Raw genomic sequence first — 16,227 nt, forward strand, 5'->3', positions numbered from 1 at the left:
GAGAGAGTTCAGAATCCCTTTAACTTACTAGCTCCCCTATTTAGGAGAGAGAGAGAGAGAGAGAGAGAGAGAGAGTAAATTAGATCACAGTCCTACAAATTTGCTGTCGCATAGGTTTCATCCATGACTTAATCACGGATTAAGTTCTCATCCAGAAATTGTATGAATGTGCAATTGTACCCTTGTTATTTAATTTTCACACATTATCGAGACAAGACTAGGGATTAGGACAAAGATTTAAGTATCCCTTGTTTCAAACACTTACGAACTCTTTTCTCTCATGACGAGAGAGTCAATCCGTGGAATGAAGAGGAAACTCGTTAAATTTCAAACTTTAATTGATAGTACTAACAAACAGGTATAAGAATTCACTTTTGAGCTCTCGTGTCCTATTTGCGAAATTCTAAAAGACAAAAGAAGAAGTACGAGAAACGCAAACATAGAATGTAAAATATTGATTCTCTTAAACGATAGTATTATTTAGCGATGGAGGACAGGCACTTAATCCTAAAATAAGGATGCTCATAATTTTAACCACATTCAATCAATGTATGTAAATCTAAAACAGCTTGGGTCAGGAGCTTTGAGCCCAACACATGAAATGACAGGTATGTGGTAATTGGGTCGAATGGCTATACATCAGGCCCAACCCGTCTGGGCCATCCGACCCATTTGGCCCAATGTGGATACTTAAAATCTTAGTACTAATCCCTAGTGAAACAATCAAGCCCACCACAACTTAAAAGGAAAATAACCTCACTGATCAAATAATCATATAACCACAGGCCGTCATCACCATGGAAGTGAGACAATGTCGTTCAAACACGTCTCCGGTTAACTATTTTCAGACAATCTACACAAGTCCTAACGGCATGAACGAACGAAACCGTTGAGTGGGCTGATGGGTTGATCATAAGCCCACGATTGAACTGCACCAGTCCACTACAACTGGACTGCGAAGAATCTAAACCTGGTTTGTCTATTTGGAGATTCGCATTCGACTGCCACGAGTAAGTACACAGAGCAATCAACTACAAGAAGGGCACTGAAACTATCAACCCGAATCTTATTACCAAAGATCCACTCTAGTTTCTTCGAAAACAAGACACATATTTGTTTGAACGCACAAGTATGCGGTAGTCTAACCACTTATCATATGGCAATTCCAGCAAAAACACAACAGGTATGTTCTTGTCACAAACAGGTAAAGAAAAAACTTTAAGCAGCCAAACTTTTCGAAGCAATCTCAAACACGTTTTCTGAGAGTCCATTTGCGGACATGATCATCTCCAACTGGGCCTGTGAAAAACCGCACAAGTTTATTTCATCAATTTCCTCGCGGGTTAAGAATAAAGAGGTGCTACACAGTTTCAAAAACTCAAAAAAGAAAATGGAAACATCTCTGGCTTTGACAAAATATCATCTTCCAAAACCTTCATTTTTTAAGTATCACAATTGGAAAGCTTTTTAAAAGTACGAAATTCAATGAGAGAAGGGGTACCATATTACCTTGGCAAGGCCTTGACGGGTTTCATCATATCGCTTCCATCTAGAGAAGGCTGAGACCATGCGTGAGGCAACCTGCATTCGAGAGAGACCATTTAGTTGTCATCACGACACAATTCATATAGTACAAGCAAACTGAATTCCCTAATCAGACCTGAGGATTCAGTTTGTCCAACTGCACCACCATTTCCCCCAAGAATTTGTACCCTGAGCCATCTTTAGCATGAAAATTCACAGGAGACCCACAAAATCCACCAATTAGAGCATACACCTGTCCCACAAAAGAAAAGAAAAAAAAGTCTCACTTACGCGAATACTTCCAGATTACTCACATGAGTGGAAGACAACTGGTGTGTGCTGCATATGAGCCTGTGTGCGTGTCTACATGTGCCTCACACACACACACAACAAGATATATATATATATATATATATAGAGAGAGAGAGAGAGAGAGAGAGAGAGAGAGAGAGAGAGAGAGAGAGAGAGAGAGAGAGAGAGAGAGAGAGAGAGGCCTACCTTGTTTGGATTGCACAGGTCAAATGCTGGATGGCTTAGGAGTTTCCTAACATTCTCGACATTCCCAGGAATGTCAGACATGGCTTGAAGAGAGAACCATTTAGCCACAACCTGGTTAAAAGAGAGAATGGAATATATCATAACCACTTATTCTCAACACTATACTTCGATCACTAAACATAGTATGCCTACTGAGTAGTTCAGCAGGCATTACAGGTAATTTTCTGTAGACTCTGTACCCGAGAAGAATTTCTCCCCTAAAGCAGAACGCCCATGAAAATCTCATTTAAACATATCTTGATTAAAAAGACAGTTACCAAGAAGTCATCCTGCCACTTGCTATAAAAGTTAGCCAGAACATCATCACGGGCCTTTCCAGGATTTTGAGCTATGGCAGCAAGAGCTGAAAATTGGTCAGTCAAATTTGTGGCAGTTCTATATTCATTCAATGCAAGCTCAGTTAGCTCTGGCTCTTCAATTGATGCAAGATATCCTGCATACAAAATCAAAATAAATACAATACAATATAACTGTCCAACTTGACAAATCACTATGGCTAACACAAAATACCATCACTTAATCAAATTTCCAACAAAGCCATCTGGCAAAGACTGATTTAAATAACACATACCAAGTGAAATGTTCTTAAGAGCACGCCTCGCCATATTCGGATGGTCAAACTCATACTGCTCTGAGCTCCTGTTGTTTTTCACCTGTGAAAGCGGCCAAAGACGAGTTAATTTCACTAGCATTATCTTCATATATAAAGAGAACTCCACCAAAGAAGTGTATACCATGCTCAGAAACTCTTCTTTCAGTTCGGAAGCAAGCTGCTTTTTGATGAAAGACCGAACTGCATGAACAGCATCTGGATCGGCAACTTCCATCATGTCCATGATCTCTCCTTCACCAGGCAGAGTTACTGCCTTAGCAATGAATTCCTGGATAATACAAGGCATTTAACGTTGGAGGTAGGAGCAGTTTTTGATTTCTTAAAATAAGTATGTTACATGGACTCGGGTACTGGTTTTGGATGCAGGTATATGTCTTACGTGTTGGATTCGTCTAATTTCCATCTCAAGGAAACGTAGACATGCCAAAAGATTCACATCCTGTTACGTATATCTTTATTTTCAAAATACACCACATCTCTATAAAATGAGATTTCAAGTTGGAAAAAGGTACAGGTACCTTCGGTGGACCGATTTTTTCCCTCTTAAGTAAAGAGTTTATCACAAGTTAGCAGGAGCACTTTTGCATTCTTGGGAATTGAGTTGAATGAAGACGAAGTTAAGACACAAGTTCCTTATACAAGAGTCCATGAAACATTGGAAATAGCTGGAAAGGAAATCAATAGTTAGTACCTTGTCTAAACTAGAGTCCCGGAGTATACATCTGAACCCGTGCACAAACTGTGGATTCAGAGCCAATGGTTTATTTTGTTGGAAATCAGCAACCAAGCTGAGCATCAGCTTCCTTCCTAGTATCTGTCCAGCTTCCCAACTAAAGCATGAACAATCATTCATTAAATTATTTGCATTATCTTCTTATATTCCTTTTTAGAAAGGTTGACGAGCAAAGTGGGATAGAAGACTTTAGGAGAAAGACTTACCGGTTGAACTCATCTGAATCATGAGCAAGAAGGAAAAACAGATGGCTGTCAGATAGATCAGAGTCAAGTCGGATAGGAGCACTGTATCCCCTCAACAAAGATGGAATTGGTCGCTGGGAGATATCCGAGAAGACAAATTCTTCTTCTTTCTGTTCGCCACCAACATAAAGTTCACAATTACTAAAATATAAGAAGAGAAAAGAAGCATTGGAAACAATAAAACCCGAACTCATACTAGTTCCTTATCATAACCATGACCAAAACCGAGTTGCAGCCCATATAGGTAGAGATAGAGAGTCTAGAGACTATGGGCAAAGCCATGTTGATACAAGTGGGGGTAAATTGACCCCATTGACAGGGACAAAACCAGGATCCCATTGTGTGGAGGTGCCGACATGGTGTTCTCTCTAATCCATATTCATCAACAAATAAGGAGCACGAATTTCATTCTTCATTCAGTACAAACCAATAACACAAGCACTTTTTATTCTTCCTTTTAAAGCAGAGAAATGGCATTTTAGGATTAGTAACAACTCAATTTAGATAACGTTTTCAAGAGGAAAGGGCATATTACACTGACAATTTCAGTTTTATTTCAACTAAATCTCGGTTTATATTCTGATTTGAAGAAAATATAACACATTAATGAGGTGTTACATATCCCTGATTTTTTACCATTCCAATTCACTCTGCACGCGACAAGATATGATTCTCCTTTCTTTTCTTCTTTATGTTTTTTCCAAACATAATAGCAGTAATAACCATCCAACTAAGATATAAAATGGTGATAGAAAAAATTTTGCATTAAAAAAATTTCTAATAAGGAAAATCCAATAACCACATAGAATTATCAGTCCAAGGAACTCGAGTACTAGATCAATTTTCCATAGTCACTTTCTTTTTCAATGACATTACCCAAACATACTTAAGTCCATCCACTTAGAAGTAGGGGATGCCAATAATAGCGGAATAGGAATGTGTGTATGTAACATACACCAATCTATGGATTTTTTTTGAAAGCTAGGGGGTTCCACGGCCCCCCCACCCAACATAATATTTAGGTCCAGCTCTGTCCACTGAGTTCACATAATTCATCTTCTTGTACATGGTTTTGAAATTTTTCGCAAAATATCCCTTACAATTTAATTAAATATTGATTCCCACCAATAAATTTTTCCAAAATATAACTCTACCTACTGTTGTATTATTCTTCCATTTTCTCCTCGATCATTAGATTTCTACCCCGCTAGAACAAAAGCTTTACAAGATTGCAAGTAGAAAGAAAAAAAAAAAAACTTCCTTCTCAAGAAAGTTCTGCCCCAATGGACAAAAATTCTGGCTCCGCTGAGACAACTGATACTAGTTCCACATCACAAAAATCAAGAGCTAAATGTTTTGGAGATGGAGCCTACAGGGTTCTGAACTTACCTTTGTTATTTTAAGAACTGTACTGTAGACAGCCTGATCACCACACGCAACAGATTCCAACTTCCCATCATGATACACAGAGGAAAGAGGCATGTCTTTGCCACTTGAGTCCAGCAGACCTACTGCCACAGGAATGAACATAGGTTCTTTCACTGGCTGCCCTGGAGTCCGCGGCACCTCTTGACTGTGAAAACCCAATAAACAAACACTTCATTCACAATATCATGAGCCAATATACAGTGAAGAATAAATCTTGAATCAAATTCTCAGTTCGTACATAAACTTCAAAGAATACGTATGAGCCTCAGCATTGTAGGATGAAGTGACCTTCACAAGAGGGGTTCCAGCTTGAGAATACCTGTAAATAATTGTCTCAATTAAATGCATAAGCTTCAGATTGATCAGATGAATTTCTTTTAAAAGAGGGAAAACTAGTTGATAATATACCACAAAAGGAAATTAGCAAAATCCGCCTCATTTGCATCTCGCATGGCAGCAAAGAAATCTTCACATGTTACAGCTTGTCCATCATGCCTCTTGAAATACAGATCCATGCCCTGAAATGAGAACAAGAAGTGTTTAATGAGTTCTCGAAGACCCCAGTCTGAAATAAATCAAGAATCAAATGCTTTAGTTAAAATCAATCCCTTACTTTTCTAAATCCATGACCACCCAATAGGGTCTTGTACATCCTCACAACTTCAGCTCCCTAATAAAGAATTAAAAAAATTACACCAGTGATAAGTTAATTGTTATTGTTGACTATAGAGAGATAAAAGTGGGTAAATGTAAGACTTAAGAAAGATTCAAACCTTTTCATACACCTACAAACAAGCAAAAAGACAAGAACAAGAAAAACAAGAGTTAGGAGGCTAACAAACAAAAGCAGAAAATGAGAATAACATGTACAGAGAGAAATTGCTGAAGCCCTACCGTCACTGCAAGTTGAAACCAGTGGATGTCCCAAAATAGCCATGACAACCAATTACAGCAAAAGAGTTGGCCAAAATGAACATGCAAAGTCAACAAATTATAAGTTTTCCATGCCCGCCAAATCCTAGTGTCAATTACACAAATAAATGTAAACAAAAACGACATCCCATATGATGTAATAAGAAACTTGCCTGTGTAGAAATTGTCCATCTGTCACGAGAAAAAAATACCAACATTAACACGAGTTTTTTAGCAGTCAATAACTCCCTAGAGTAATCTAATAAATATTAACAAAGGAGAAGTCATTTAAGATGAGAACTTCATACCTTAATGTAAGAATGTGGCCGTACAGGATGAGCCATGGGACCAGCATCCTAGCAAAAGAGGACAAATCTTAACGCTTGCAGCACAATAACTAAAGTCAATAACAGGAAATGGTAAACTTTGATAAGATGAATTGAGTATGATCCTTGACGCTTAAATCTCCCAAGTACATTATAAGCAGCAGCGAGCTACTAATGCTAAAAAATGACAAAATGCATAATTCAAAGTTATGGGCGAGGGAGATACCTGGGGAAACTGATAATTTCGAAGCTTCGAAACATCAGCAATCCGCTTAACCGTACGGCTCCCCATGTCGGATGAAAATTCCTGCCAAAGTCATAGGCATTAGAGATTTTCAAGCTCGGCCGAAGAAAAAAGAAAACTCAAGGTTTTCATAGTCACTTGGAAATGATTTTTTGCCCAAACCTGATCACGGAAAACAGTGAGACCTTCCTTCAGACTAAGCTGGAACCAGTCTCGACATGTCACTCTGCAGAAAAAAAGAAAAGAAAAGAAGTATTACAGTACGAAAAAGCAAGACAAAGAGAGGGTTACACGAAAGAGTGACAAGTTTTCATTAATGAAGATAAATAGTAGCACTATGAGCACCTGTTGCCAGTCCAGTTGTGAAAGTACTGCATATGCAAAAGAAGAACCACCTAAGTACAGTTCAGATGGAAAACCAAATATCCACGCTCATGTTCTTTTATGCAATAGAAAACAAACCTCATGGCCAATAACTCCTAAAATCGCAGCATAATCTGCATCTGTAGCAGTTTCTGGGGATGCCAAGACAAGCTTGGAATTGAATATCTAACAATGATCAAGCCAGACAACCGTCACTTAAATGAACTTGACAGTAAATATGAAACAAAGAGCTAACTTTTCAGGAAGCATACATTCAAGCTCTTGTTTTCCATGGCTCCCCTGGTAGTCAATGCATGAAACATAATTCGTAACTTAAAAACCAGAAAGCTCATCAAATATTCAGGGAAATCATGTATAGGAGAAGCATAGAGTATGTCGAGACTTACATGTTAAAATCTGGGACAGCTACGATATTAAACAGATCCAAGTCATACTCAAGACCAAAAACCTATATGGAGAGAGAGAGCATGCTTTAGCATAAGCATGATGGAGATAGACCGAAGAATGCGTCCATAGGATTGCTTAAAGGAGAAATAAAAGTATAGAACTCACATCCTCATCCCATTTCATAGCTGCCTTGAGAGAATACATGGCGTGCTCAGTTTTTGGTATATCATGTGCTGGGGTCCAGATTCTAAGAGAAACCTTACGACCTGAACGAGTAATAAATGTGTCATCTCTGCTCTCCAATTGCCCGGCAACTAAAGCAAAAAGATAGCAAGGTTTCTTGAAGGGATCCTCCCAAAGAGCATAATGTCTGCCACCCTGCAATGAAACAAAAACTTTAACATTTCAAAGAGATCTTTTTTTTTTCTTTTGTATCATCTACGAATAGAGTACTTCATCATCTGTTTTAACGAATGAAAAAAGCAATTCACCTCCATGTCTCCTTGCTCTATGAGATTTCCGTTAGACAACAACACAGGGTACAATGACTTATCAGCTTCAATGCGACAAGTGTATTTCGCCATAATATCAGGACGATCCTGATAGCGCAAAAGGAAGTTATCCATTTCAGTCCAAAATGTTAACATCTAATTATATGACTATCTTGCAATCTATAACTACTCATTTTTTAACCTGATAGAATGTAATTTTCCTGAAACCCTCTGCTTCGCATTGTGTACAGAAATTACCAGATGTCTTGTAAAGTCCCTACAAAAAGAAGGTTCGAAGGTAGTAAGACAGAATAAAGGCATAAACTGGAGGGCAATTCAGTAGGTAACACATCTTATTTTACCTCTAATGATGTGTTCTTCTGTGGACATATCTCGTTAACAATTTCCAGCGTAAATTTACCACTTGGAGGGGATGAGAGAGTCAAATGGCGTGAATCCAGGTGGAAATCTTCCTCCTGAAATATACCAACGATTTACAGTCAGAAAATGCAAGGTTGGCTAACAAGCAACCATGTGAAATTTGAACTGAAAAAATCGCATATTGAAACATAATGCTGAACAAAACAGTGGAGAACAATGAGAAAGCAGGAAGCTGATGAACATTAGCACACGTGAGCAGTTGATACCAAAAGACAGGAAAAAAGATAGTGAGAATCCTGATCAGTTTCCACACCTTCAGATCCTTGCCATTGACCTTGATTGAAACCAGCTTCATATCTTGCCCATCCAATACCAATGGAGAAGTGCAGCCTGTTTCCCAAAACAAGATTAGTGAACATCTATTGTGAATCTGTGATACACTGATATATCACATTAAATAAACATTCCATAAATGAACTCCCTGGGGAAAATAGAAAGAGCCTAGGAAACAAACAAAATGGGTCACCAAATATTTCTCCATAAAAGAGTGAACATACCATTCGAAGGATGTCCAATATTTTTAAGAAGCGACCGAAAAAAATAAAAGTAGAGAAATGTTAAACATGCACTCCAGAAGAAGGCATAACATACAAACCGATATTACCTTCGACCCCGGGGTAGACAGTTATGCTGGAGCAGACAATTGTTTTCTCCTCACCCAGTGAGAATTTTAAATCCACCTGAGTATCCATGGTTATGTAAGAAGAAAAAATGTAGCAATCAAAATAACCAATCTTAACATATTGTGTTCAACCGCATATGATTTTATTTTCTGATAAGTAATCAATCAAATGAGTAGGTATATACCGTATCAAAGTAGTAATCAGGCAACTTGTAATCTTTTAAAAAAACTTCTTTGGGCGTGTCCATTTTGGATTCTTCGACTTGCTTCGGTGCAGCTTCTGTTCCAACTGAACAAATTAGCCTCCTGCTGAATTGTTTGGCCCTCTAAAAATGGTTGAAATGCAAAGAACCATTAAAAGTGAGCATACAAATTCACCTAATGTTTGCTAAAGGATTTATTAAATGATAACTAATGATAGCGACTCACTGATAATGAAGGATAAGGAAACCAATGAAACTTCTGATGTGCAACCTAACAATACAGACAAATTATCTCAATTTAGAAAATATTAAATATATAATTCAAGATTCCAACGCTTTAAGTAACCTAAAATGAAGCAATAGTAGGAACATAAAAAAACCCAGGCTATAAAAACTACAAACCTCCAAGCTTAGGTAATTCCTATATCTGGAGATATTTTTAGCTGACTGCCCGGTAGATCTGACAGGACAAGAGGTCTGAAACTGCCATAACACAGGAGAAGATTTGAGTTGCAATTAGACAATACAAGTCACAAGTGACTCACAACGACCTTCCAGCAAAAATAGCAATTACACTCTCTACAATCTTAAACCACACAGAGGAAATGGAAAGAGAGACAAACAAATAGAATCTCTCCCTCTCTCACTCACACACGTGTCCATGCGCTTGCACACACTCACTTGTCTTTTTGTTTAGAACACGTAGTTTTGAAGATTTTTTTTTTGGAACTGGAAAAGGCCACAAAAGGCTACAACCCTATAGATGGGGCATCAAAAAGAAAGGAAACTACACAAATTGGGAGGGGATAGGAAACCCAAGACTGAGCTAGATTCTTCTATCAAAAGGCTTGAAGGTTGAAGTACGATTTAATTTCACAACCCCCAGCTGAGGGAAACAACAAAATCAGACCAAAATGTAAAAATGCGGACGAGAGGATTTTCTATCTTCAACGACAAAGGAGAGACAAATTTTCTCAAATTCTCAGAAGATAGTTAAGGTGCTTTGAAAGCAAAAAAGTTAGTGTGAAGCTGCAGGAACTAAAATCCTAAAAAACACAAAACACGCAGAAAATGCCCACACGAAATCCAATCCAACTATCAACATTCAAACTGTACTTTGGCATTTCCAATAACTACTCAAGAAAGACACGACAATGGCAAAATCATTTATGATAGACACAACAACAAAGCAAAAGAATTATGATTTCTGAACCTTTACACTCTATTTAGGAAAATAATACGGAAACGAAGGAAAATTCAGAATTTGAACCCTGTAGCATTAACATTTCTAAACAGTTTATTTCCTTTCATATGCTTTCCAGAATAATCAACCAGAAAAAGAAGAAGAAGATGGACCCACAGAAATTACTAATCAATAATTAGAGCTAGGAAATCACATGAGCAGAGGAGATCAAACCCAAGATACATGTCTTCGACAAACCCGAACCTTTGCATGGTAGAATCAACCGAGCCATCATCCAACAAATAAAAACCCTAACGAATCTTTTTACTGTTTCATCAGTAAAGAATGTCAAAAATTATCACACTCGCTCAAATGGGTTTGTAATTTGACCAACAAGAATGAGACCCAGATGCTCAAAACTCAAACTTTATCACACTAACTCAAATGGGTTTAAATCGACAAGAGAGAGACCCAGATGCTCAAAACTCAAACTTTATCACACTAACTCAAATGGGTTTGAATCGATAAGAGAGAGACCCAGATGCTCAAAACTCAGATATATGCACTCAAAAGCCCTAGATCAAAGAACCCATCAGAGAAAACTCTTGAGTGTGTGTGTGCGTGTATGTGTGTGTTTTTAAGGTTTATAGGGATGTGGACTATGGATAATCCAAATCATGGACAAGAAAATTCAGACAAATAGAATATACATATATATGCAGTGTATATAGAGAGAGAATAAATGAAAATTTGAAAGCCAGATTGGTTCCTGGCATTACCTTTCGGCTTTTGTCTGATGATCAGAACAGAAGGAAACAGAGGATCCTCGGAAAACCTAAGATGAAAAAGAAAAGTGACTGCTTTTTTGTGAAGCGATTGATACATGCTTATCTACTTAAGCTGTAAGTATTATCCAAAACCGCCCATCCCAAAAGAAAAAACAAACACGAAATTTTGATAAATAAATAAGTACTTTAATTTACTTGTATTTGTCCTTCTATTTTAATCGAATAAAAATTTAATTATGTCTTTTTTTGGTTGAACAGAAATTAATCATATCTTCTAATTGATAATATTTATTCATACTTAATAAATTCATACTCACAGTCATAATGAATTACCTAAAATATTCAAAATAGAAAAGATCGAACAATTAGGAGTACATTATTGAAAAGGAATGCTCCATTGTCATATGTCTTATCAATTAAAAAATATAATTAATTTAAAATTTTCAAGAAATTCCAAAAATAACCATAAAATTGGAACGAGGGGAATTAAAAATAACGAACCATACAAAGAGGCCATAACCAAAATTTAATCCAAGAAAATAGGAATCTAAGAAATAGTCAATCAAAAATATTGGTAACACTCCGAACCATGTATCTTTAACATACTATCAAAGAGATCACGAAATTGTTTTAGATTGGTTGGCCACATAAAATTTGTCAATAAAAGTGTGTTTAGATTAACCGGACAGATCGGAGATTCGTCGAAGCATACGTAAATTGGTTAGATACCTTGACCAGCAAAAAACAAAATTAATGGTGCTAGTAACACACCCAAATTCACATTCAAACACACACTCACCCTTCCGTTCAAAAAAACACACACTCACCACTCACATGAGTGGTGGGTTCCACACACACTACTCACTCTAGTGTGTGTATGAGGCCCATCACTCATGTGAGTGTGTGTGTGTGTGTGTTTGGGTGTGAGTTTGAGTGTGTCACTAGAATTATTGAAAACCTAAACATGGTAAGCTAGTATTTTGTTGCAGTGAATACGTGTCACTATTTTCTTGGGGAAATGAAGGTCAATGATGTGTTTTGATAATTAATATACGTCAAGGATATTTTCAGTATTAACAAATGTTTTTAACTTGTCCTTGGCGGGTATTAATTATCAAAACATGTTCTGGGCCATCATTTTCCCTTTTTTCTTGGACAGAAAATTGGGCCATTCCTTGGAACTATCTATCTTGGATCTAATGGTCCAAGCTAAAAGGGCCCAAGTTTGTTTCGATCCATGGGTCAAGTTTAAGGCCCTGATAACTATCCTAGTAAACGGGCCAACGTATATGGACGATAAGAAAGAACATTGATATCTAGAAAAGATGAGGAAAAAATTTAGGTTAATTACTCGGCATCAAGTACATAGAATTTAATCTATGTACTTCATGCCAAGTAATCAATCAAGACAAAGACATGAGTAATCGATTCGAGTTGAATGATTCTAAATTCAACTTTGGAGTACAACATCTTATGGTCATTAATGTTACGATTGGTCGATAAACCAAGTTTTATGTATTAAATGTGAAGTCAGCGAAGCACAAATTGACGAGTCATAATCCCCACCAATGGGTCTAACCTTGTGTGCGAAAAGTATACGTTCACAACTTAGTTGATACCTAAGTCATTAGGCATAATAGCCTGAATATTGACATTGGAATTGTTAGCAGTGATGGCCTTTTTGATCTCATCTGTACTCCAATCGAAGAAAGAACTGGTTTGCTGTCAACGTCCACTAAATGAACTAGCTTTGCACTTGGAGGATATGATATTGGCTATGATCCTGGGATTGGAAGGATCACCTCCGTTCTTCCCTCCCGATCCCAATTCCGAATGGTAGTGATGGAACCTCAATACCTAGTTTCTTTAGTATTTATTAGTAATAATGACACTTCTGCGAACACAAGTTGATATATGGCACATCCAATTTCATTTTGAAAAGCGAGACCCAGAAGTAGTCCAAACCGCTACAACACCATCTCGCTCTATCAGCTACAGGTAGGGCTGCAAACAAGCCGAGCCGAGCTTTACGGTGTTCAAGCCTGTTTATTAAGTTTTTAACGAACACGAGCTCGAGTTCGAGCTCAGTGAAAACTTAACGAGTCGAGCTCGAGCCGAGCAGGCCTTGACTTGACTCGAGCTCGAACTTGTTCACGAGTCTTAACGAACCAACGAAAATGTATATATATCCTCGCATAGGCCTAATTCAACCAAAAATATTTTGATTGTGAAAGTATATATCTTTCATTTTCCTATGGAGCAGGGGTGTACTGATGTGCATGTGCTCTCGCTTCCCTTGGTTGACTAGAAAGTGAAAACGGAAAGAACAAATTATGAAATAACAATAAAAATTCTAAACTTAAGTATATATACCCCGGCTCGCGAGCCGACTCGAGCCGAGCTTATCCTAGCTCGACCTCGGCTCGTTTACAAAACGAGCTGAAAAAATTGGCTCGAGCTCATTCATTTAACTTCCGAGCCGAGCTTGAACGAGCCACTAACGAGCCGAGCTACGAGCGGCTCGGTTCGTTTACAGCCCTAGCTGCAGAATGAGCCATCGCGCTAGCGCACTTATGTTTTTTCTTTACGCTTCTTCAAATATCCCAACAGAAAGTAAAGGGGCCAGCATGTATGAATCAAAATATGATTCTTCATGATTTTAGGAATTGGTAACAGGGTTACTACCAAGTTCTTCACATAAATCTCACCTAAGGTAACTCAATAAACTTGATCTTTCAAACTAGCTAGTCGTCAGACAAGTTTAACATAATTATGGATGCATATGCCTAAGTGCAATTGTTTATATGGTTTGGCATCTAGCTAAGGTCTTGTCAAATATTAACCCCCCAAAAAAGAACTTGGGCAGGTTCCTGATTATGGGCCTCATAATGAGCAATGGAAAACTGTGCAATTTTTGTGACATAGTCCAATTAACACTTTCCATTCCAGTGCATCAAAAAACAATTGAACACTTTCCAGGTGGGTTCCAGTGCGTGCACTTGACTTGGTCCTCTAGATATAAAAAGCAACCCTGGTATGGACACTGACCAGGTGTGCACTGACCGTTTACATTCCGGCAAGTGGGGTTCATTTCGGATTTCGTACAAATAATCTAAGTTGTTCAATAATTTTAAAGTAATTTTAAAATTATTAGAGTAGGCTTGTGAAAAATCAGCTCAATTCGATACGTTTAGGTATTTGATCAAATCTTCCATTTTTTCATTCAAATTACAAGATCCTATAATTTGAATGAAAAAATGAAAGATTGGATTAAGTATCTATACGTATTGGATTGAGCTGCTTTTTAGGGGCTTGCTTGGAAAATTATTTTAAAATTATTGAACGATTGAGATTATCCGTGTAGGATCTGGAGTGGATCCAGCGTGCTAGGGTGTGCCTGGTCGATGCACCCCCAGTCGGTGTCTTTTGGATTTCCGTATAAAAAGAAGCATTTATATACACATGTGCGCATGTATAAAATATGCACAAATGTTTTTATCTTTCTTTCGACGGTCAAGGGTGTCCAGGCTTGCTTACGTGCCCCTCAACTAATCACTTCATCGGTCCATTCAAAGGCAAGTCATTCATGCTGAAACTAAAAAATTCACAAAAAATTACTTTATTACAACTTGACTACAAAAATCGAACATTGACCAATTATATGGGACGCAAATCCACCAACCAACTGGATTACAAATGATAACTCCGAGGTATATTGAATGAGATCTCATATTGAATCCATCCATCACATTTGGAGTTTTTCCCTTGAAAAACTATATGGGCTTCATGTTGGCTTGTAACCCAACACTATGTACTCTCTTAGTTTGTTTTCAATTTTTTGTGCTAAGAAAAATTCCAACACTGTGTTCATGAAAAGTGATAAATGCCTTTCAAAGTTTGGAGTCGATCCTCAAACTAATAAGGACCCAACTTCAGATTCAAACAGGTAGAAAGTAACATCTTCAATTGTGTAGCTAAGAGTAATACTCCGTGACGGATATGTAAAAATAACATGTCACAAAGTAAAAACAAACTTTAGTTATACGAGTTCAATATCCATTTCAAGTTTCCATGGTCCTCAGTGCTATTTGGACATACAACTATTGAACTGATATCTTCTCTAATGGAAACTAACGGAATCTAACAACACGAGACATTGATACTTGACCGAAAATGTGAGAACTTAGACGAGTGAAATTGGAAGTGGATGGAGCAAAGTTGAATTGAGTGTAAAGTGTAGAGGTGCAAAATGTACTTTACTCTTTCCCTTCTGAACAACCACCAAACACACACCAAAAAAAAGAAAGAACCAAAGCTTGAGATGTAGAAATTTGTTCCCACTAAAGTTTCATGTTCAAAATTTTCAAAATATTATCAAATCTCATATGAGACAAGTTCATACGAAACCTTACCTCGACCTTATCGTTGGACCTCATGTTTGAGAACAAGAAGATTAATTCTCAAAAGCAAGTCAAGATACACGTAAGTTCGCTAAAACATCCAAAATTACCAAATTTTATATATGGAAACTCAAGTATGTTGTGGATTGCTTCCACCAACTTTTAAAATATCTCTGAACAACCATTTCCAACCCCTCCTGTGTGTCTCAGTCTGAAGCCATGGAGTACTGCACCCATTTTATGTCACATGTAGGCATGTGCAGCCAACTGGTTTGCTCAGAAAGGGTGTCTCCTCTGGCCTGACACACTGTTGAATTATTTTATTTATGGAGCCAAACAAAATACAGAACCCATTAAGTCAACTGAGCAGTACTAGACCTTTTGTAGATGGGGATGTTACATGAGTGATTATTCCGTGCCTTTTCGGCACAGCCACGTGGTGCTTCAAGTCCCTTCTTCACCACACATTATCATGAGATCAGTCTCATTATAATGTGTGGTGGAAAAGAGGCTGGGCACGTGATGCCCCAAAGGCATTGGAATAATTATATTTTTCATGTTATCTTTATCAGTAACATCATTGATTTCTGAAGGATAGAAATTCTCTGTTTGTATTTCAAGTACAGAATAAATCTGTGTTTTCCCTTGTGCTCCCCCAATATAAATATATATTGGATTTTTATTCTTTGTTGGGTTCTGATCTGATTAGTTACATCATTGTCTTATGCAAGAATTAAGTAGAAGT

At 37.6% G+C, this 16,227-nt stretch overlaps 1 protein-coding gene across 1 annotated transcript; it reads right to left on the bottom strand.

Moving 5' to 3' along the window:
- Positions 1-1,046: 1,046 nt before the first annotated feature.
- On the bottom strand, positions 1,047-10,621 carry LOC131314590 (puromycin-sensitive aminopeptidase). The gene is made up of 33 exons (XM_058343344.1): positions 10,509-10,621; positions 9,514-9,597; positions 9,338-9,382; positions 9,094-9,234; positions 8,891-8,966; positions 8,540-8,616; positions 8,208-8,321; positions 8,048-8,122; positions 7,846-7,953; positions 7,520-7,732; positions 7,354-7,415; positions 7,219-7,246; positions 7,046-7,132; positions 6,929-6,954; positions 6,746-6,809; positions 6,566-6,646; positions 6,322-6,369; positions 6,187-6,205; positions 5,996-6,000; positions 5,875-5,886; positions 5,715-5,771; positions 5,510-5,619; positions 5,340-5,420; positions 5,063-5,246; positions 3,635-3,783; positions 3,387-3,525; positions 2,817-2,963; positions 2,654-2,735; positions 2,340-2,515; positions 2,023-2,133; positions 1,661-1,777; positions 1,510-1,581; positions 1,047-1,299 (listed from the first exon to the last, which is right to left on the bottom strand). Exons 1-33 carry the CDS (start codon positions 10,587-10,589, stop codon positions 1,219-1,221), a joined length of 2,952 nt encoding a protein of 983 aa, XP_058199327.1. The 5' UTR covers positions 10,590-10,621; the 3' UTR covers positions 1,047-1,218.
- Positions 10,622-16,227: the final 5,606 nt, after the last annotated feature.

Source organism: Rhododendron vialii, chromosome 2a (assembly GCF_030253575.1).
Source record: "Rhododendron vialii isolate Sample 1 chromosome 2a, ASM3025357v1".
Classification (NCBI taxonomy): domain Eukaryota; kingdom Viridiplantae; phylum Streptophyta; class Magnoliopsida; order Ericales; family Ericaceae; genus Rhododendron; species Rhododendron vialii.

Excerpts from the sequence above, each read along its gene's own strand:
- LOC131314590 (XM_058343344.1), bottom strand. The coding sequence starts at position 10,589 with ATGATGGCTCGGTTGATTCTACCATGCAAAGGTTCGGGTTTGTCGAAG. Across the intron at positions 8,617-8,890 it reads TGTCTACCCCGGGGTCGAAG|GCTGCACTTCTCCATTGGTA; the intron begins GTAATATCGGTT and ends TTTGGGAAACAG. Across the intron at positions 5,421-5,509 it reads TTTGCTAATTTCCTTTTGTG|GTATTCTCAAGCTGGAACCC; the intron begins GTATATTATCAA and ends AATTATTTACAG.